Here is a 24,744-nt window from a genome sequence, read left to right on the forward strand (position 1 = left end):
CATTGTGAAATTATCAAAAGAATGCAAAATTCAATTTTCTCTATGATTAGGTTATAAGTTCAGAGGTTTATGTTAACATGACCTTATTTTAAAAACAAAACAACTTAACTTATATTAGTCTGTATGAAATTTCTGAAATGCACAGCCATAGGAATGAAGAATGTGAACAAACTTCTGACCTCGTCAATCAGATAAGATTATATGAAATCATAGAACTGGAGGTTTAACATGGATAAGGAATCTGGTTGTTTTTACGAAAAGAATGCATGGTCAGAATTTTGAGAGAAGAGAAGAGACAGACACTGAACTGTAGGGTCCTATAAAAATATGAACTATTTTCCAGGGTCTATGGAAGTGGGCCCTTCCCATAAATTCTGTACGTTCTGTAAAAAAAATATCCCATTAAATAAAAAAAAAAAAAATTAGTCATCTTTCAGAGGTTCAGATCACAAAAGTGTAATACTCAGCAAAATGTAATGGTTTTTGGCAGCACACTAAATGCCAAAAGAAAGATCCAGGAAGACCAGTTAATTGTTGAAAGAAAAGAAAAAGGAACTCTCAATTCACCTCTTTCTTGATGTTTTCTCTAATGCTAAGTAGATGAGAAATTACTGAGAGTCAGATATATTTAGTATGAAGAAGATAAATTAAAGACAGGCATGACCATTATCTCAAATGTGAAATGGTGTCATGGAAACAAAAAGAGAAACCCAAGTGACTGTGACCAACAATAGAATATTGCTTACTAATTGCAATGAATTCTAAATGTGATGTGTTACCTTACTTACAGAGCTCTCTCTTCTGCACTCCCCTTTAGGGGATGAAGTAAGAACACCATGACAAAGTGTGGAAAAAAACATTTTAATATATTTAATCTTATTATATATTTCTTTCTAAATTACAAAGTCAACAAATGGCAAGTATAGTTTTGCTACAAAGCTTTCTGTAGGAAATCTCTTCTATAAGAAAATACATCTCATTACATTTCCTGTAAATAAATTACTCCAAATACTAGATATGGGGGAAAAATAAAGTCAGGGAGGGCATGCAGATAACATTTCAACATGTACTTTGTTACTCCTAGCTGAGCTGAGAGAGCAAGGACTTTTTCCTGTAATCTTGCTAATGCAAAAGGATGTCAGCTACCTGCTTCCATTATTTAACCAAAGGAAGTGATACACTTTGTCCATCTCCATTCTATTTTCATTGTATTGAAGTAAACTGAATAAAGTTTCCTGTATTAAACTACCGAATAATTTGAACTTCCTAAACTTTAAATAAGCTTCTATACAAGTGTCTTATTACTGAGAAAAAAATTAAATATTCAATCTGGTGCTTCAGAGCTAATAATCTGTTGGTAGCAGGAACAATTGACGTAAAAAACAGTTTTCTAATTTCTTCCTCAAGCTGCTTTTCTTGAATGAAGTTCCAGGGAGAAGTTTGCCACAGGAAATGCATATCTGAAACATAAATGGATGGGGCAATGTCTTGGGATATTTTAAGCAGAACAATCAAGCCAGAGAAAGCTAAATCTGCATTGTCTTATTACTATCTGTCAAAGCTACTTTTTATTTTAAGCAATACTGTCTAAAATTCATAAAACAAATTTGCACATAATATCAATTTTTCCTCCTAGATCATGTACATTAAAATAAACTACATGAATAGTATGGGAGGGAATTAGAACATATAATATCCTATTAATACTGGACTAAGGAGTCTACCAACTGGACTGTTAGCATAGTTTCATGGTTTATTCTGAATTCCCATCAAAGGATTATGAAGTTCTGTTTCTAAAGCAGAACTAAAACTTAGAGAATTATAAACACCTCTGCCAAAATCCACTTTCTTGCCTTTTTAATGTATAAACAATGAAGGACAGGCTGCAAATTACTTTACCACTACCATATGCGTTTAGATAATTTAGGTACTTTCTGAAGTTGCAGTTTGGCACTGAAATGGAAAATGGTTTGAAAGTATTTTTTAATAGACATGAAAAGCATGTAGCATTTGGCTGATATTTACTCATGGGTTTTGAAATATAAATTAATTACAGATAAACTTTAATTTTTGCAAAACATGGCCATTTTGTGGCTTCAGAAAGTCAGGAAAAAACTTGCTAGCTACAAAACACTTTGTTGCTATTGTTGTTGGTTACCTTTGATTGCTCCATTTTTAACAGACATTACAAATGGCATGTTGCCTCAGCATATTAAACTCACATGAAGGATAAACTCACATGAAAATAAAACAAAATGAACAGAATTAGAACACATACACAAACATACAAACACAATTCTTTCCTCCTTTTAAGCAAAGAGGAACAATCGGTCTCCTAAATGTACCCAGATCATACCATGGGGATATCAGCACTGTGAAAGTACATATAAGGATGCTGAATGGAGCAGAAAAGAGCAGAAATTGGTATCCATTTTACTAGACCATTAATACTGCTGAAGTTAACTCCATTGATATACGTACAGCAATCCGGTAGTGCCAATGCCAACCACATTCCTAAGGTGCATTCAGAACATATTTACCATATTCTTATGACACATGTTAATCTCAGTACTTTCAAAGTTATTACCATTTTTTTTGTCACTGACATATCATGGTTTATGTTGTGATCTAAAACCCTTATGACACATTATTTAGCAGAACAGGTTTAATGATCCTGAATGCCCACTTTAAGAGCAAAAATAAAGAATAATTCATAATGTAAACCTCTACTCCCTAATATTTACAACCAGTACCTTGGTGTATTATTCCATTTTGGATGTAGTAATGAATAGTCTGTTCTCACTGTAAGTCCATGGGGCTATCAATAAACCAGTAAAGCAAGTTAATGGGAGTCATTAGCTACAATAAATGAAGTAGTATCAGTTTGAGTTATGAAGTCTGTTTATATCATTTATGTGAATCTAGATAAGTGTTTTTTTACTGTTGGCAATTTAAGATATCTGGATTTCAAAACTCAGAATTCCCCAGCCAGTATAGCTAAATTGCTAAGCTTGAGAAATATGAATCTAGATTATTACCCTAGCTTAACTGCCTCTATTCACATATCTTAACATAGAATTATTGTATGGATTGTAAAACAATAAAGTCCATAGTTACATATGCAGTAACTTCCTCCTTTATTTCTAACACCTTTAGTTTGCTGGGAACTTTATGAAGTTATTATTCAGTATACAAGTATGTGTTGATAGATAGAAGTATATTTTGGCAAAGTGCTGCTCTGTATTGTAAATATATCCTATTTTATCATCAGAATGGGATAAACCAGCTAACCACTAATATGGAGAAGTCACAAAACTATCAGTAGAGCTTTGTTGCAAATCTTTGGCCCCACTGTCGAATGGCATCACACTAAAAAGAACATCCATCTGCTGTCAGCCGTACTTCCAAGCTGAATTATAACACCTGTGGAGATGGTGCTTTTTCTTGCCACAAAGGATATTTAGGCCAGTCATTTCTTATTTATATTTTTTTCCACCGTAGTCTATGCAATAGACACTTGTCAAGGCCTGCCGGTGACACATTTTCAAATCCCACCTCAGATCTTCTGGCACATGTGAAGTCTTGCTTTTGAAGAATATGTAGCATCTTTCCAGATTTTACATGATAACCCTTTGGCACAGTCACATCGCTGGAAAATCTCCAATCCATGGGAACCTTTCTTCCGCTGTTTGGTGCATACCTCTCCTTGGTGTAGCACCGGCTTGCAAATTTTGGTCCAAAAATGGCGAGCACAACAAAACCCTTCTGTGCAATCAGAGGACCTTAAGCAAGGGTCTCCTTCATGACCTAAAAAAAAATAATCGTTAGTAATGCTAAGAATGGAAACTAAAGCAATTGGGCTATTTTCCAAATATATTCTGATAAATAAAAATTTCTTTAAATGTATCTGCGTGATCTTCCAGAACATTTAAGGAGAACATTTTATTTATGGTTAGAGAAGTTGAATTGAATGGCAACAATCCTTTTCCTTTAACAGAATATATTCTCTTCCCATATAAGACTTTTATAAACCAATCATGCCCTTTTCCAACATACTGTAACATCTGTAAGGTAGGAGCAAAGGACTTTCCAGATGTTGCTAAACCCAAGCACCTAAACTAGAGCTGCCAATGGGAAAGATTTCCTGATAATGAGATCTATTACTACATGGGATTACAGCCTTTTAAAAACTATCTCTATGAATTATGTAGGAAGGTCATCACAGATTTCATTGGCACCTAGACCTCAAATTTATTAAACATGCAGAAAAGTCTTTCATATTTTTTTCTTGTTGGGTTTTATCCAAGTCAGCTATTAGATAAGAAATAGTAAGAAAATGTTGACTAACTTCTTTGGGCTCATTGACGTAACTATTAGCCACTAGTTACAAATTAAAAGAAGGATCCAATGATGCCATTCTTAATACATCTCCTATACTTTGTATACCCATCAAATTGTTTCAGGGACTTGGGGATCTCCAGAACACATTTTTATAAGAAGGAATTACCATAGTTTATCCCATACATGATGAACTCCTATATATTCTGTGACAGGAAGAAATGTGAAATCTCTTGCATAGCCCACAAATCTACATTATGCTGAGTAACAAATATTAAATAAGTAAACAAGCAAATAATTTATTCCATAGGTAGCTCAATTATAAACACTTATATAAGAACTATTAAATAAGTATGTTTAACACTATGAAGCTCCTATCTGAAATAATCATCAGTATAGAATTTTGATCACAAAGTGGTGCAGTGGCCTAGAGGTAGAGCTCTTGCTTCACAATCAGGAGGCTGTGAGTTTGATCCTAGGTAAAGGCAGATATTTCTCTCTGTGAGTACACTGAGAATATATCTGCTGAAAAAACCCTCCGCATTGGCAATAGGAAGGGCATCTGGCCAGTAAACACTCAGCTCCATTCCGTTGCCTAGACTCCACCCCGCAATGGTTTATGAGATTCTTAAAAGAGGATGATGATAGAACTTTGATCACACAAAGCTCAAATTACTTATTCCTGAGGAATACTTAATGGTATAAAGTTCCCCAATATTTAAAGATATGGAAGGATGCCTTCAAAGATGATTTTATATATAGTCCTGGGCATAGGACCACCTTAGATGATATAGAAATAGCCATCATCAGCATTTAAAGGGATGCCATTTTTCCAAGGGTCTCCTGTTCCTCACCCCCAAAGAAGCTTATCATTGAAAAAATCAAATATTAATACACGAATTTACTGTTTCTACAAAAAATTAGTTCTTCCCTTCTCAGGAAACCATTACAGACTGTTCATAAATCAAGCTATCCTACCTTTTGCATGTGTCAGCTTAGATTGTCCTTTCCCTAGATTTTGCCAGCCCAAATCCTTGGTGGGATAGTGATTACTTTTTTTATTGCGAGGCACTTCTAGAGCTGGAATATGGGGTGTGAGAATGCTCTCAGTCACTGGTATACAAATACCTAAATCAAGGAATGAAACAAGTTAGAACTGGAAATACCACAGTTGATAACATAACTGGTGTGCCACAAACGATGAATTTATTAATTTTCATAAAGAAAGTGAATACTCAAATGTATGCATGTTTGAGGTCTTCCATGGCTGTCCCATACTACATTGGTTAATTTTATTATCAGCAAACTGCAGTTGTGGTACTGAGGAGGAAAGGCTGGTCTTTAGCAGGATTCCAGCTCCCAACTAATATAGCATTTGGATTTAATGTGTCCATCAGTCATTAAGTTGGGAAAGTACAATTGAAAGTAAGATTTGACAACCTGCAGGCAGTGGAGCTCATGCATGTGTCCAGTCTCATTCTGCAGTCCCTAGGGCACTCCTGCAATGGGTATAATTGCAACGTTGAACCCATTTTTAGTTTGAAAAGCAAAAGGACAACATAAAAGTCCTAACCATATTTCAAGACACTAGTTTATGGCCAGCCAGTGTTGCTTTAGAAAACAATTCTGGCTTAACACAATATATTTAATCAGATTAAATCCAAATTTCAGTATGAAACCATTTCATATGAAATTAAATATGGCTAAATATGATTGACTGACAATAGTTAATATATTAATTATATATACTTTATTATTCTCATCTGATTTTATATGTACGCATGCATGTATGTGTGTATATGTATGTTGTTCTGACCCAGGCTTCCCCCAACAGCACGAAGACGAGACCTCATCCCAATAAACCCCTTTTATTTAATTTACAATGAATTTCCTCTCCAACAAAGTCCCAGTCAACAGTCTTTCAAGATTGTTCCTAATTATAAACCTTTATCAGGTTTGGAGAGTGGCCAGGCTGATATCTTTCAGATACTGCAATAGTTGGCAAGCATGCCAGAATGAACTAATTGTCTCCTGTAAAGCTCCACTTCCCTTTTGCTCCTTTTTTATTATCTAGGAGAAGAGCCATTCACCATCCACCTGTGGCTTTACTCCCAAGTCGGCCCTTGTTCCTCAGCTGTTCCCTTCTTCTGGCAACTCTATGCATGTGCACACTGGGAACAGGCTCCACTGTTCTTCTGCCTCACTGATGTCTGACTCTGAAGGCAGCTGATAACTGTTAGATGTCCTGGCCCCATCTCTGCCTCCGATGCAGAGCACTTGTCAAAGCTTTCCCCAGACTCCAGGACTGGCCCATGTTCCTCCTCAACCTCCTCACTGTCCGAATCTGCTGCTGGCCACTGTTGGGCCACAACATATGTATATGTATGCATATGTGTATATATACCTACAGTATGTATATGTATGTATATACTGTACATACTATAATATATAACTACAATGACATGGGAAAATACCCGAACAAAGCTGAATACTGTACATACTATGTATATACCAACATCAAGACGTTTCAAACTATGAAGCCCAATTCACAAATATTTGTGAGAAGGTAATATGCTATTACAAATTGGATCCCATCCCTTTTTCCTTATGTGCTTTCTAGCTAGTCTACAGGTGTGACATGTTCATGTGCAACAGTTCATGATTTTTTTTTATGCCTGAGGCATTTCCCCTCAAAATTTGCAAATATAGAATTCTCATGCCATTTTGTGGAAGAATTGTGATAAAAGATTTGGTGCAATTAAAATAAACTACTTGATGATAGCGATAATGATAACGTTTTAGAGTTTTCCATGGAAATTGAATATTGCTGATTCCAGATCTACAAGTAGAAATAATGATTTTTATATAGGATTCTCTATCAGATATCCAATAATGCTGGTATCCAAATAATATAATAGTTCTGGATAAAACAATTTCCTTATATTTTTTTTCTTGTATCACTGATTCCATTTATTGAAAGAGAAATTACTTTAGAAATTATTTCAAAGGAGATTATCAAATGTAGGCCTTACTGTACTGATTTAATTGCAAGATAGCTAAAGAATGTGTGCATGACTGAATGAATGGGACGGAGAATGCTGTCTTTCATTTCACTCCCCATAAATTGAATTTATGGGGCCTATGGATTTACAGTAGGACAGAAGTCCCTTTCATTAAAGTAGTTCAATGGCTCTCAAGTTCTGTAGTAGCATGACCCCTTAAAATGGTAAGGCACATGACCTCTGTGAATACAATGAATAATTTTAATGAATAAGAAAAAGATTTGCCACTTACTTTTAATAATTAAATTTTAAGCTATATATCAACCAAACCAATGAAACAATATTGCAAGATTACTAAAAAAAACCTAGAAATAAAGAAATCCCTAATAAAATTAAAACCATATATTTAATAGAAGGATGATATAACTTGATATAACTCCTGAAATCTGGGTTTCATTTTTGAAAATAATCGCTCTTACTCTTCAAAGTAAAGTGACAGGGGAGAATGAAAAGGTTATTTCATGGCCTTCAATAAACTCATCTTAAACTGCTCTTAAAATATGGAGGTCTGCAAAACAGACTTAATAGAAGCTCTTAAGTTACTTCTTGTACTTTTCTCTCAGTATAGCCATACTGTGATAACAGCATAGCTTCTTTACCTTTCAGTCTAGTGTTTTGGTGGTTACAATACCCTCCCTTTACTCTTCTCTATTCTGTAACATTTCATCCCTTCCTCTTCTCTGTTATTTTTCCCTGTGCAAGAGCAAGTTGTGAAATGGTCAGAACTTTGCCAGGAAGCCTCATTCCTCCAGATAAGGTTTTATTTGTTTATTTATTTTATTTATTTAGTCAAAAGCTTACAATACAATAGAAATAAGAATAAACATGTTTAAATGTAAGAAATAGGAACTAATAATTGGGGACAACAGGACAGGGATGGTAGGTACGATTGTGTGCTTATGCAGGCCCCTTACAGATCTCTTAGGAATGGGGTGAGGTCAACAGAGGTTACTTTGAGCGTAAAGGAGTGGGGGTTTGAGCAGGTGACAACAGAATCAGGTAGTGAGTTCTAGACATTGACCACTCTGTTGCTGAAATCGTACTTCCTGCGGTCGAGTTTGGAGTGGTTTACATTAAGTTTATATCTGTTGTGTGCTCTTGTATTGTTGTAGTTAAAGCTGAAATATTCATTAACTGGCAAGACATTGTAACATATGATTTTATGTACTATGCTTAAGTCCAATCTTAGCCGGTGTAATTCAAGGTTATCTAAGCCTAGATTAGGTTATTCAATCAATCAATCAATCAATCAATCAATGAATCAATCAATCAGAACAGAGTTCGAAGGGACCTTGGAGGCTCAAGCAGGAGAACTTATGCCATTTAAGACAAGTGACTGATTGTCCACTCTCTTCTTTAAAACCTCCAGTGATGAAGCTCCTCATTCGAAAGGAGAATGTACTATATTAAAAACCAGAAAAAGAAAAAACGGATTCTCTGCTGAGAAACAGTGGAGTAATGAATTAAGAAGGAATGTGTATAACTCATGAGAAAAAACATTTTGTAGTAATTTTGATAATCCATGAATTCAAGAGATCAACTGTTTCTCCATCTTTTTCTCTCATTGATGCCCCCAAAATGAATCCTCTTCTTACGTGGCAAATCTTAAAGAACAAATATGAGAATCAAGTACTAAAATCCAGGGAGGAAGGGGTCAAGTTATTTTCTAAAGCTCCTGTAGACAAGGAATAATGGATGGAAACTGAACAAGGAGAGATTCAACCTGGAAATAAGGAGAAACTTTCTGACAGTGAGAACAATCAACCAATGGAACAGCTTGCCCTCGGAAGTTGTGGGAGAGCCATCAGTTGAGACTTTCAAGAAGAGATTGGACTGTCATTTGTCAGAAATGGTGTAGGGTTTCCCGCTTGGGCGGGGGGTTGGACTAGATGACCTACAAGGTCCCTTCCAACTCTGATTACCTGTATCTGTATCTGTAAATATTTTACACTGCTCATGTTTTTTTTTAAATTAAGAGTCATGCACATACCGTTGTTACAGCGGTTTCCAGGACAGCACATGCCATCTCTGTGGCAACGTTTCTTCTTCCTTCTACAAACCATGCAGGTAGATGTAGCTTGATGGGGACTATGGCAATACTTCCCAACTTCACATTCTTTATCATTAGTGCAAGGATAAGCCTGTGGGTAGTGATAAATAAAAGTGTCATAATGAGTCAATAACACTGTAAAAGTCAAAACAAATGATAATGAAAGCATATTTTTAGATACCAACTTAAAAGTTTTTCATACTTTCAGTATTCAGTGATACTAAAATACCCAGATTTATGGTTTTCCAAACATTATTTGTTGTAACTGATAGCATATAAATTATATTGTCTTGTGTATTAAGGACTATCACAGAGGTAAGATCAAAAAATACGTTTAGATGGATCATTTTCTATATGATATTAATAATATGTATCATGTGAATCTTTTCTTTTAAGGTTTAGATGAGCAGATTATTGAAATTTACAGGAATAATATTGAGATATTGGTCATAGTTTCTTCAACTGAAGCAATCAAACAAACAAAACAAAAGTCAAATTTTCCAAGAGCAAAATAAGAGAGATTCACATGATACTATATTCATGAATGGTCCTTTGGTTAAAAATGAATCACCATCAGTTAAGCTACAGGATTTACCTTCTTTGGTATCTGAAGAGAAAAATGCATATCAATACGCCCCCATAAACCTTTCCTTCTCTAAGAAACCATGATTTGGCACAAAAAAAACCCCTCTACAGTTAAAACAGTCAATAAAATTTATTGCATCTCCTTGATCTTTAATCAAAATTTGGCATGAGAGCCATTTTGCTTTCAGAATTCCACTAGGGCACTTCTCAATGTAAGACATCAAAAAAACTACTAGGGAGCATAAAAGATAGAAATATTGCAGATAAATAGGCATATGTGTCTGTACATTAGTTTATTTTTTAAAAAAAAATCTGTTATGAGAAAAATCTTACTTTTCAATTCTAATTTTTTAACGTGCCTTATCTAGATGGGGTGGATTTTGTCTGTGTTCCGAAAATCTGTCCATTGATGCTGAATTTAATTGAACCAGCTGCTATTTGGGGTTGTTTTAAACTTCTTTGAATAAATTAATTTCTGAGAGTTTTTTTTGCATAGGTACAGATCATAAGTTGTTTGATAAAGAAGCACCTGTCCTCTACTTCCCCTTTCTTAAGAAAGTTAATGAGAGGATGTCGTACCGGAGTCCAGAATTATATTTTCTGTCATACTTCATTTTCTCAGTATGGTGCCACTCTCATGGTAAATCCACTGCTGTTTTATGAAATGTTAAATCGCCCAAAAGTATCATGTTACCCCCCTAAATCCTTTACAATGAACCATGGGAAAGTACAAGCTCCTTTTTACAATGCCAAGAGCCCATTGATCAACCTGGGTTGATATAAAAAAACCTAGAAAGCAATTTAGTTCATAAAAAAACAAAAACCTGGACATTTCCCCCCATGATTAACTTGATTCTTTATAAGGTATGTTCTTGGGCTTGAAGGGCCTTCTAGAATGATATAGGATTGGACCCAAGAAAGTCTGCAGTGGAAGGTGAATAGAGACGTGATAATTTTGCCTTCTGTAATATTTTTAATTCACAAAAAGAATTTTAAGATTCAAGGATTGTGTTTATGCAAACCTAAGAGCTAGTAAAATCTCATAAATCATAACTCCACGAATGAACCTATAAACACTGAATTAAACAGCTGAAAAAATACTGAAACAACAGATAACGTCATTTAAAGCAATTCCATTTCTCAAGTCAAACTAGCTTTGAAACTGACAGTGTTGGTAATTTCATACTTTTCATTTCATATCTGCCTGACTGATGTTTTCTTCTTCCTCCCCTGTGTATCTTTGACATACTAAAATCAATATTTCAATTTTCAAGCACATCACTGTTGGCCATGTTACACCACAGAAACGTATGAAGTCTAAGAATACAGATTCTATTACATTATTAGTCTTTTGAATTGGCAATCATCATACAGTATATTTGGTTGGTCACATAGTCAGCCAGATGTTTAGACTAGATTTGGTATTTTTATCCACCGGCTGAGTCATTCCCAAGGACCTTTATAGGCAGGTATTGTTATTTGATAGTGCTAAAGATACCTTCACAACATGTAAGCTATTATAAGTAAAGCTACCTTTTGCAATTGTCCAATGGTGATTTTATTATTATTGACATACTTTTTGGCAGGAAATTTACTATGCATATAGAAAAATGCTGAATATGTGGAAGTTAAAAGTAGGTTGACATGGCAACAGTATCATATAATCAAACAGGAGGCATACTTGTTAGATTTTTCTCCTCCCCCCCTTTTCTAGTTGACAGTACAATTTTGAAAATAATTATAGAAAGACAGAGTTGTAATCATGAAAATATTTTTCTATGCAAGAAGAGTTAGTGAGCCAATTCTGCAACATGTTCTGCTGGTGGGAATACATAAGCTTTTGAGCCCACAAAACTCTTTTTCAGTTATCCACATTTTGTTGTTACTAGCATTTCAAAGTGATAAACTAAACTAGGCAAGCTGTTGTTTGCATCCCAGATTTCTGGCTTTTTCTTACAACTCCCTCAGATTTATAAAACAGTGAACTCATACTACTATCCCCTCTACTACTGCAAGGTAAAAAGACAGACACAAACTTGTGTAAAACATTCAAACGAGATGCTTTACACAATTAGTGCAAATAAAACTCTTTTTCAAACATGAAAACAGCCACTATTTTTGTTAATTTCATATGACTGACCTGGCTTTTTCAGCATACATATATAAGCATGTATATTTAAGTTTCCACTGGGACTGTCACAAAATAAAATAGCTTGTAGAGACACTTGGAACTTACTGCCATGTCTCCCAGAAAAGTTAAGCATGTGCCTCCTCAGAGCTTAAAATTTTATAACCATGAACAGGATTTAAAAATTATACTGAAGTAAGTAAAGTAGGTACATGAATCCACATTTCATGTTAAGCCTTAATATGGTACCAGTTCCAGTATTAATGTACTACACTCATTATTATATTATTCTGTTTGATTGATTCACCAGTTATCCTAGCTAAGGATGCTGCTATTAATTAAATTAGTGGCTTTTTAAAATACTATGCTCAGACCCTCTCCACGTAATCACATGGTATAATTTTTGCAAATTATTGGGTCCCCATTAACATATATTTCACAAACAAAAATGCATGTTAATAAATGTGTATTAAACAAATAATATGCTAATAAAATATATGTATATTGCTTACAATTATAATATGTAGGAAATAAGGCTATTTTAAGGCACTACTAAATTTGATAAATATTTGTAAAATATCTATGCAGACAATGTAAGAATGCAAAAAAAGGACACTGTTACTTTCCCCATTTAAGATGGCAAGTATTAATATGCAACATATAATGGCATTTTGAAAATGATAGGATCCTATACTATTAGGGTACTTTAAAGTATCTCTATTATTAAGAGCCGCTGTGGTGCAGTGATTAGAATGCAGTACTGCAGGCTACTTCTGCTACCTGCCAGCTGCCTGCAATTTGGCAGTTCAAATCTCACCAGGCTCAAGGTTGACTCAGCCTTCCATCCTTCCAAGGTCGGTAAAATGAGTACCCAGATTGTTGGGAGCAATATGCTGACTCTGTAAACTGCTTAGAGAGGGCTGTAAAGCATTATATAAGTCTAAGTGCTATTTTGTTTGGTAGAAGCTAGAAGGACTATAGTTCATAGAAGAGAGGCAGAGTGGTTTTCATGGTATTTATTTCTCCATGATGAATAAAAGCAAAATGACATATGATTAAACAAATATATGTATTAGTTCAGTTTGTATAATTGATTCCAAATTGCCACATTCATCATTAGAACCTCATAGAAATAATGTAATCTTTATTACAATCTATGAGAAAGAGCTTTGGGAGATTCTGCTATTTATCTTTAGTAGATAATACTTCATCCCAGTTCAAAGTATTTCTTCTGCATACCCTTTTTCAAATCTTTACACTATTGTATTATATACATGTGAACAGTTAATTTATTTTATAATGTAGAAAATAATCACAAAGTGCATTGTAAAATGTAAAGACCACTGGGGACATAATATATTAATTCAGTGAAAATGATCCTGATGATCTCAGTTTTGCCCCTGGTGGATATCTATTCCAGTCATAAGATTTCATTGCTCCTCCTGATGATCTGCAGTTATTTCCTGCTTTTATTATATGGAAATAACATTTTTTGTGAGTCAGTACTGAATGGAAACTATTATGGTTCACTTAACTCTATTAGCAGTGTGTGAAAATTATTTTGACCATGTGTGTTTTCAAAATTTAATTCCAAAGGACAAGCAAAAGAAAAACAAGAGAAATTACTATATTCAACCGGATATCAAAAATTAGCAAACTAAAACTCATATTCTTTGTATTCAGCTCCTGCACAGCTCTTGTAGCTTCAGATAATTTTCAGGTTGTCAAAATCAGATTGAACCTCTTTTTATAATCTGAAGGAATGGCTGTTTTATGATTAGTAGTATTTCCTGTAGCATCTTTTCTTCTAAAATATAGTCATTTTTAAGGCAGGGGTGGAGCCAGTGGCAGGTCAGTCCCCGTTGGCCTTTTTCAACCCTTAAGAGGATTTTGGTTCTTCAATGAGACCTCTTTGTATCCTTTAAACTAGCAGAACCCATTGGGATCTATCCAAGGTACTGATCAATGCAACCAGATGTAACTTGATCTTTTCACTTAGCCAATGTGTTTGAGAATTACTATTTTCTCAATTATCTCAATTATATTGCCTTCATCTCATCTACAGCCAGTGAGTAAAACCTTTCCCCACCCCCAGCTGTAGGGATGTTAAAGCATTATGTCTGACTCTTGTTAGACTCTCCATTTCTTAGATGAGGGAACCAACATCATCCAAAAATATTGCTGTGTTATGTGTGGCCAGCATGATTATGTGCCGAAACACACAGAATTCTGTTACCTTGTTACTGAAGTGGTGCCTATTTATCTATTCACATTTGCATGCTTTTGAACTGCTAGGTGGGCAGGATCTGGAGCAAGTATCATCCCATTGCTCAGTGCTTGGGTCTCGAACCTGGACTGTCAACTTTCCAGCTGACAAGCTCAGTGTCTTTAACTGCTGAACCATTGTTCCCTATAGTGATAGTTACATGTATAGAAAATCCTAAAGGGAATCATTAACTTGAAGCAGAGCAGAGTAGGGTTAGTAACGGGGGCAGCAAATTTTATGTTGATATGGATTTTTGCTGATTCAAGTGGAGAGCATTTTAACTCAGCAGTAAGGAAAGATCATATTGAAAGGATATGAAGTGCTTTTCATCTTAAATGATCTTCTGGGCCTCTTCCCCCCCAAAATTGATTGGCTAGAGGTACAACCTGTACTTCTCTGCTCCTTTTCATATAGAAGTCACAGACCATCCATGGTTAATTCTGGGAATGAGTCACAATTAAATTGGAACAATCAACTTCTTGTGGGCATAAGTTGTTTTCAAGCAGGGGCTTACACAGAAGATTTGTAACTTCATGACACAAGGTCTGGTAGAAGGCAACAATAGTGTTTTCTTTATATGGTAATAGAGAAGGCTGTTCAGCACTTCAGATTCAAAGCTGAAAAGGTGATTCAGAATAGAGATAGCTTGCATCCTATCTCATTAAGAAGCTGCAGGATTCCAGAAAAACCCCTCTTTGAGGAGGCATTGATAGTATGCTCATGCCCATTCCAAAGCACTCTGTTGCACTTTACTCGTGCCTTCTTAGTGCAGGCATGCATTTTCTTTGATCACACAACCTCTTCCCACTCCAGAACACTTTGGTATTCAAGTTCCATCTAACTGCTTCCTATTATTTCCTAGTGAAAATAAATTCCCTAGTGAGGGAAAGAATTGCATTATCTCTATGTAATTAAGGATATTACTCTGAATTTTTGCACCTGTTCATAAGTTGCTGTTCTTATCTGACTTGGAAGATTGCACAATGTTTGCACTTATTCCCTACATGGGAAAAAAAGTGTGCATTTCTAAACACTTTAACACATTTTTAAACCTTTAAACATTAAAGATTTTGAATATAAACTAATACACAGAAAAAGATAAGAGGCAAGAGGTAAGAAAAAAGAAAAGAAAACCCAACTACTGTATATACAGTTTACATCAATATTGTTCACTGTACCTGTCGAAGTTCCAATTACAGCATAAACTTATCACAGGATGCAGAAATGCAGAAAATGTAAATATGCAACTGATTGCTATGAATGGGTTGAGTGAACATGCAAACAGGGAGCCCAATTTATCTGTATAGAGAAAAAGGCATACAGAAAAGGTCCCAGCTAACTGAACATGAATCGAATACAAATTTTATACCATCTTTCCTACTCACTCTGAGCCTTTTATTGTAAGGACTTTCTCTCTTTCATTACAATAAAAGCTTAGTTGCAGTTCGTTTTCAGTCTTTTGAGTCTTTCCTGCCTAGCTTCGGTCTACCCCAAGAAGAACCTTTGTTCAAGCATCATTTTCTCAATCTTCCCACTATCTTTTTCCATTCATTCACTCACATTCTTGCAATTTTCTCAGCATTCAGTCATTCAGTATAACCAATTCACTGCAACATAATTCTTTTTGTACTGGTCATTCATGTTTGTATTTGAATGGTGCAGTGGCCTAGAGGTGAAGATGCTCGCTTCTCAATCGGAAGGTTGAGAGTTCAATCCTAGGCAGTGACAGATATTTCTCTATCACAAAGAGAAAATATCTGCTGTGAACTCCAAGTAGGTGTCAGGAAGGGCAACCAGCAAGTAAACACTCAGCTCCATGCAGTCACCCCAACTCTACCCCAATAAAAGGGATTACAGCAGGGGTGTCAGCGGTATCTCAAGGCCCACAAACTGGATTCAGCCAGTGGGGTGTTTAAATCTGGCCCACAGGACTGGCCTGGAAATATCAAAGGACTGGCCCACAATGCTCTGTTGACCAAAATGGGCCAGGGGAGGGTCACATGGCCCCCTGCTCCTCCTTTTCGACCTTCATGGATTCCTGAAGCACTCTGCCAGGCAAAAATGGGACATGCAGAGGCCTTGCAGGACCTCTGGACAGTCTGTTTTTGGCCAACAAGGTACTGCTGAAGACCAGGGAGGTGAAAAATGGGTCTTGTGGGCGCCTCATGGGGCCTCCATGAGGCCGGATTTTGGCCAGTAGGGTGCTTGGTGGGGAACAGGTGGGAGATAGGAGGGATGCCTCCTGCAGCACTTTGCCAGCCAAAATGGGGGCATGCACAGCCCATGCCTCATTTTGGGCCTCCATGGCCTCCTGCAGCACCCTGCCAGACAAAAATGGGATGTGTGGGGGCCCTGCAAGGTCCCCATATGGCCCTTTCTCAGCTTCCATGGCAGCACCCTACTGGCCAATGTCCAGGCCTCATGGAGGCCCTGTGATGCTCCCACAAGGCCCATTTTTGGCCTTCCTGGCCTCCTGCAGCACTCTGCTGACTAAAAATGGGATACAGGAGGCCTCATGGGGCCTCTGTGCAGCCCATTTTTGGGCAGCAGTGTGCTGTTGGAGACCAAGGAGGTCAAAAATTAGGCGTGGGGAGGCTGTGTGCCCCCCAGTGCTCCATTTTGGCTTACAAAGTGTTGCAGGAGGCATCCATCCCATCTCTGACCTGCTCCCGTTCCCCCTCTCCCACTGGCCTGCAGAGACTACAGTGCTGATCCGGCCCTCGAAGAAATCCAGTTTGACACCCCTGGATTACAGGGTCACTAAAAGAAAAAAAATGTTTTTAGTCATTCTATATTTATTTAACATTTTTTTCCTTTTCTTGAGTTACTAATTCTTAGATATCCCATTTCCACTGTATTCAATTCTAATCCTATGTTTCTACAGAGCAGTGTTTCTCAAGCTTGACAATAATACATGGACTCCAATTTCCAGAATTCCTTGGCCACCATATTGAAATCCACATATCTTAAAGTTGCCGAGATCAAGAAACAATGCTGTGAACATATCAAACTCTTTTCTATATATAGAAAGCACAACTTGCGCACAGCCATTTTCTTTGTAACAGACAATTTTCTATATACACCTTTTCTACCTAGCATGTACAACATTCTTTCTAATTTGTAATTATATCACATCAAGGTATATAAATCCATTTACTTGCTCATGAGTTATGTACGACATGGAAATTTTTGTTCCATTACTCTGCCAAATATAACTATAATCCCTATATGAATATTCATCTATCTTTCAGTCAACCTGAACCAAACAGATTGACTGATTCCTAGAGACTAGAAGGAAGAAAAACCTCACATACATTGGACTTATGATGTCAGCATATGAGAGAAAACAATAGTTTTGTGCAAATTGAAGGGAAAGGGAGTAGATAAGGTGAATAGAGAGGATCAAAAGTATTTGAAAATCCCTAGAAGACCTACAACTTACAGTACCCCTATATTCATACATTTATCAGAAATAAAACCAAATTTGATGACATTTCACTGACTCTAATGACTGAATATTGCAAACCAAATCTAAGTTCAGACTCCTGGACTTTGGGCATGTCAATTTTTTGTTTACAATGAAAATTTCTTGTTTCATTTAATTGTTCCCCAGAGTTACAGACAGTAACCTTTGTTAAACTTTAAAGATGTTTGGAATTAAAGTACAATCTTCCATAACTTTTCATAAATGTATGTCTCAAGGATACTATGACCTTCCTCACCATTATGAAATATAATTGTATTAATTAAAAGAAGGCATCACATAATTATTATGAAATTATTACAATAAATATTTCATTCAAATAAGCAGATTTTTTATTTTATTATAATATTATTTTAGTTTTTTATTGCTAATTCTTAAGATGTTTTAAGGTAGACAGTTCAAATCCATTCAATGAAATTAGAAGCAAAAAATGTTTGCACATAATAGATAAGACATTATGACCTCCACTGCAATGGGCTTTTCAATACTTTAGCATCTGCCTTGTCTTATTTTACAATAGTCCTTTGATCTGCTTCAATATCCTGACTTTCTTGAAAAAAACATTTTTTAAAAAAAAATGTTCATGTAGGAACCTCATCTCTCCACTTGGATGTCTTAAAAAGTAGTCAATAGTTAAATCTTTTCCTTTTTTGTTCCTTTTGTTTTAAAGCACTAAATCCTCTGGGTTTGGCATAACATCAGACTAAAACTGCTGCTTTGTAGAATAAATATTCATTAAAGTGTTTTTTTTTCACACTGGTCATCCTTTCCTTCTTGTCAAGCGGGTGGCCTTATTGTCCATGCAGCTCATTGTGTGTTCGACCCTCCAAGATGCCTTCAAGAATTTGGCAGCACATTTCTTTGCTGTTTTCTTTAAAACTTTTTTTTTTTTGAGGGGAAGGGGTCATTGTGCTATAATTCCGTTCACATGTAAGGCTTGCAAGGAAATTTTAATGGGATACAAACCATATCTGACAATACCATCAACAGTGTTAAAATTATGCATCTTCTTTGAAGCATTCTTCATGCTACAATCCAACATCTATTTTTAAGTTGCTTTATATTGTTAGTTTTCTGAGCTTCTGGTCAAGAATAAAAAAACATGCTTCAAAATGGCTCCTATGGAACAATGAAATTTTTTTCTTGCTCAGTGTTCAAACTCTAAGAGTCCATGAGACTGAGAATCCTCTTTCTATAAAGAAATCTGCAAGTTCCTACTGGACTGCAAATATGGAGAGCAGAAGTGGAAAGTGCTTGGAGGGAAGATTGCCAGTTTTCCACTTCAGATGTCCTCTGGCCATAGGATAGACATGGAATCCATGTCTTAATCCATGAAGTAAAAAGGAAAATGGAAATCTTTTGCTATTTTGTTTTTTAGGACAACGTCCTCACAGGAAGGAATCACAATACTATATATATATCAATGAAGTCTAGAACTAAACCAAATATTGGGGAGAGAGAGCAGAACAAAAATTGGCTGCTTATTCTTTCTCTTTCTAATTCTCATCCTTTTCCTCTTTGGTGCTAGAAGACACTAGTGTACTAAACTCTTTTCATTCAAAACAGCTTTGAAATAAAACTTGAGGCTCCATTTGGTTGCTTATCTGACTTATTAAAGAGTGCAATCTTGTTTTATTATGACCATTCTGCAAATACTATTCATGTTGTCTCTGATACTTGGTGGAACTGATCTGAAGCTAAAACAAGGATGCTATTCGTTCCTCTTTTGTGTATAAAGCTATCTAGCAGCTGGCAAATGACTCTTTCTTTACATTGGCAATGGGACAGCATTCTCTATGGCAGCAAACTAGTTCAGGGACTGCAGGGCAAGTATAGTGGGCCATAAAACTTTGCTGCCACCTTTGAGCATCTACACATAGAGACAATGGCATTTTGTCTAATAATAAAGCCTATCCCAATATGCAACCTTTACTTAAACCCTTGAAGCTTTCTGGTTTTATGTTCTTCTATATATTTGCTTTTTAATTAGAATCGTACTGTGGATTTGAAAGCACCACTGAGCTCAAAGTTCTCAACACAGGAATCTACATTAAAGCACAGTTGTCTCTGCTTGGACATATCCAGTAAAAGGATCTTTCTAGATAATTAATTTTATTGTTAAAATGGCCCCCAATCAGGCTGTAAATTGGCCCTTTTACAACAAATTTTCCCCATTCCAAATTGGAGTAAAATCATGTCATGGCCTAGTGGTTTTCTTGATTTTATGTTCTTGTTTTGATGCCATATTAGCTATCCAAATTTGTTTGATCAAAGTGGGATTGCATCAAATCTGAAAAATTGATGGATAGATGGATGGATGGATGGATGAATGAAGATTGTCACTAAATTTGATCTTGAAAGTTTCAACTGCTAAAAAATTTAGTAGTTATATTTAATGCAGCATTAAATAAATGGCAATATCTAATTTATTTTTATCTTGGTTGTAACACTTAGTGCTGTAGCCTTGTTGCCCAGAAAGGATTTAACTTTCCTAGAACAAGTTCATAGTGTATAGGAAAAAAAGGAAATATCCCGTCCATTCTTCACTGCAGCATACTTTTTCAAGTTTTCAAGCAAAAAAGAGGTCATGGTGGTTCCTGCATTAGAAAGAGCTTATGTAGAAGAGAATTAGGGAACATGCAACTATTTATGGCTTTAAAAGCCACATGACCTCTGGATAAATCCTTTTTCCATTCTTGCTCTATATATTAAATAGACATTAGGCTTGATTTCATCATCATCCAAAATGTATGTATTTGGAAATGATTCCCATTGACTTCAATGGGTATTGTTCTTTCATATAAGTGGGGTGAGAACCACGGCTGTGGGGTGGGGGAATTCATTTCATTTGCTTCTCTCTGTTCGAAGCCATTTTCTATTAAAAAAAAATTGCCTTTTATGAGCTACCAAATTACATATGACCAAATGTATCTATTTAGTAAAAATGGGTTCCATTAGTTTGTAACTTTAGCCAAACATTGTTTTCGTTTGAAGGAAGATAATGGAGAACAGGTGGAGATGTTTAGCATCAGGCTGCTGTTTCTAAAATTACATATCTTTTGGGACTTGCCAGAAATTTCTAAAAGCTGTCAGAAGAGCTCAGGAACAAGTATGTTCCAGAATGCATTCCATACACAAAATCCTTAAAAAAAATCAGGTGAGAGAGCAAAAAGCTAGTTGACTGGTAAAAAAGGAGCTTAAAGCCATCCTGTTAAAGGTCAGGGCTTCCTTCTCTACCCCAAATTAACTTGGCTTTTAGGTATGCAGAAGAATCAGGCTACTAACTTCTCAAGAGCAATTACTCAAACACGATTTTAGCATCTTCCAGTGCTGAACTTTAACATTCTCAAAAAATCCCCACTGCTTATATAAAGCTAATTAAATAGACCTCCTCTAAGAAAGTTGGGCTATGTGATTAAAAAAGAAAGTCAAAATTTGCAAAACAAATCAAATATCTCCAAATTCTTATCCTCTTAATATCATTGAAATTCAGAGTTTCATGATTGTTTTCACAAAAAGATTAAGAACTCCATTTCCCGAATTATTATTACAAGGACAATGAAATGGTCCCAAACTGCCTCTTTACCAATAGGAAAACTAGTGTGCTTAAAATAAAAGACATTTACACCCGATAATCCAAATTCAAGGTAGAAGTTGGGTATGCCTTCCAAATGATGAAACATTGATTTTTGAAACATTATTTTTGGCCAAATTCCTGGAAAGTGAAATAATGAGTTGATACAGAAGCCTGATACTTTGCAGTATACTAACCTGCCATTCTGCCAGTTTTTAACTATTAGGGGAGATGGGGAATCTGACATTTATTAAGAGAAGAGCCTTGGGACAGGAGTTTGGGGATATTATCATCAAATATTATCATCAATCAATCTAGCATAAAAAGTCTACACATGCTCAGTGGCCCAAGAGAAGAAGACAGCTTTAAAAAAGACACTATTTCAGGCACAAGACTAGAATGTGAATAGGTGCTATGGAATCTCCATAATGGGTGGCCAGATATTTGAATATTTTTTTAACTTTCTCCAAAGCCTTTGGCAAAGCATCTAAAGTTCTATGGGAAATATAAGGTAAGATGATAGCTTGAATTCATTTGCTACTACAGCTGCAGGCAATCGGGCTAGAGACCAACTAATACAGGAACCAGCCTATTAGAAAGTTGTTGGTTTTTTGAGAATCCCCTAAAACTATGATATGAACCTATGTATGGAGTTCACAATACAATAGAACTAGCATACCAGATTAATCTTAAATTAAGACCAAACAAGTTGTTGATCGTGATTAAAATCTATGTCATTCACTTCCCAAGCACTCTGATTCTTAGCTCAATGTTCTCATGTGAAATCATGTGAGGGTTTAGCATCTATGTTTGAAACTATGATCTTGTAAAGTTTTCATTTAAAGTTTTGATGTCTGTGACTTTGGAAATGACGTTAAGAACCTGAAAAATTATTGATTCCCAATCTAGTTACAAGTAAGGATTTAGGGCATGACCAAACCAACCAAACTCTTCTCACTCTTAATTTTCTTGCTCTCTCAGCAAGAAACTTCTTTACATTGTGATCTGTTCCACTATAGGGTTAAAAATTTCTGTTTAAATTATATTTAAATATATTCTTTATTTGAAGAATTGTCCTATCCAAATCAACTTCAAGGCAAAGACACCTAAATTAAAATATTGACAAATAGATATTTTCTTCAACAAGTTTAACACACAGGTACCAGTCCATAGGCTTTTTCACTATATTGATGTTTTATTTTTCTGTTGAAATTACACTTATCTTTTCTAACCTTGTAATTATCACCAGCATATTTTTTCTCTCTCTTGATTGCAGTTTGTAAGCCATTCCATTTTCCTCTCTCAATATTCCAGTCTGATGTCCTTCCCTCCTACATTTTTCTACATATTTGCCTCTTCCTACAACTAGAGAAATCCAGTAATAAAAGCTACCAATATTTCTACTCCTTTTACTCCTCTGGGATTTCATGGCACATCAATCCCTCTTTTAGGCTTCCTCATCAACAATATTATCACTATCATTGATAGCACTTTTGTGCAATCTTTCTAAAAAGTTGGACACAAGGTCTTGGATTACAAATTCTGGAATTCATTTGAAATATTCTACACTGAAGAAAGCAGTTGTAGTGTGGCTTATTTTCTCAAGATCCATAGACTATTTCAAAACAAATATCTTCAAAATAGGGTAAAAAAAACTAAAATAAAATAATTCCTTACCTCAGCATATAAAATATACATTAAATGAACTATTTGAAACAATGTAAGCATACAACAGCAGCCTACTACTTTTGCTAATTTTGTGAGGTTGATTTTAATTTAAGAATCATATTAATAAATAATTCCCAGTTTAATTTTTCTCTTGAACTATATCATGGACTCCCATATAATGTTTAGCATTATGCCATATAGTGTAACAAAGATATTGCTACTACTATTATGCTAATTCTGTGTGCTATATATACTGAAGATGCTATGAAAACATACATATTCTAGTTTACTGTCCCATATCATTTAATGTTAACATAAAATGCTAAATTAAGAACATTAGAAAGGCTATTTTCATATCTAGATTCATGTGAACTATATCAGCCTTACTAATTAAATAACTTTCTCCATCATGCACAGCTTGCAAGATCTGGGATGATCTGAGTCACAGGCTGCAGAAATTTTGTCTCCCTCAACTGAATAGCCCTGGAGAGTTTTCACAAAGGTTGCTCCCTTTTACTGTCTATTTATTTATTTTAACAGGAGAACTTTCATGTTCAGGATAGACATTTTGTTACTAAGCTAAACCTTTCTTTGAAGTACCGAGTCCAAAGAACCCCTTGTCCATCCAATATAAATTGGAATTTCTATGAGTTATGTTTTGCGGAACGAAACAAAATCCAGAAAACCAAAATAGTTTGTGGCCCTTGTTTTTCAGTTTATAGTACAATATCAAATGGATATTTTCCTAAGTCAAGTGTTATAAACTTAAAACCCACAATTTCAACAAATATTTGAAAGTTAGTAAAGAAATGATTGTGTTAAATTATAGTCCTGATGTCAATCTACAAATTACCCATCGTTAAAAGCAGATAGCAAATACACATGTACATATACAAACATTGGAATGAATATAATGGCCTAAATTTTGCATAAACAATTCCGTTAGCTTAGTTCAATATGTGTCATTTTTTAAAAAATAGGAATCAGCATTTAGGATTTTTACAAAAGGCTATAAAAGTCTTCAGGGACATATTGCAATTATTATTTATTTATTTGATTGCATCCCATTTATTTATTTGATTGCATGAAGATCAAATCTTCATTTTATATCCCACAGCCGTCTTTCTTTTTGCATTTTCCCTAGGCTTTGGCCATGAAAAGTAGATTCTGACATCTTCTACTTTCTATTGGCTTCTAGCAGGAAGAAGAGAAAACAGAAGCCACAAGACTCACTAGCAGTGCTACAAAATGATTTATTGTTTAAGAAATAGGATGAAATGGTCATTTCCTACCTAAAAGGGTATTCTGCTCTAAGTTTCTTTTGCCAATTGACACATACTAATAAGCCAAGTATCCAGGAGTTTTTGAAAGAAAAATGTTGGAGAAGTTCTAAAAAAATGTTCCATATTGCAACTGGCAAGGGTGGTTTTTGGTATACGGCTATTATCCAGAAAGTGCTAATTACCCCATATCATGGGCTAGAAGTCATCCTTCTCTCCTTGATCCACTCACGATACTGACAAAATCAGGAAGAGATTAAATGAGAATAGAATAGAATAGAATAGAATTCTTTATTGGCCAAGTGTAAT

The 24,744-nt window shown here is 35.4% G+C and overlaps 1 protein-coding gene across 1 annotated transcript in view; it reads right to left on the reverse strand.

Moving 5' to 3' along the window:
• Positions 1-2,049: 2,049 nt before the first annotated feature.
• The window catches only part of DKK2 (dickkopf Wnt signaling pathway inhibitor 2), a 54,161-nt gene continuing 31,466 nt past the window's right edge, over positions 2,050-24,744 (reverse strand). The window contains exons 2-4 of the mRNA XM_026668664.2: positions 9,391-9,541; positions 5,317-5,466; positions 2,050-3,807 (exon numbers count right to left, since the gene is read on the reverse strand). Of these exons, the coding sequence (XP_026524449.1) occupies positions 3,557-3,807; positions 5,317-5,466; positions 9,391-9,541 (552 nt within the window). The 3' untranslated portion in view covers positions 2,050-3,556. The remainder of the gene's footprint in view (positions 3,808-5,316; positions 5,467-9,390; positions 9,542-24,744) is intronic.

The sequence above is a fragment of the Notechis scutatus genome, chromosome 4 (assembly GCF_049901735.1).
Source record: "Notechis scutatus isolate UNSWTSFEM ecotype Mainland chromosome 4, rNotScu1.2, whole genome shotgun sequence".
Taxonomy (NCBI): Eukaryota; Metazoa; Chordata; class Lepidosauria; order Squamata; family Elapidae; genus Notechis; species Notechis scutatus.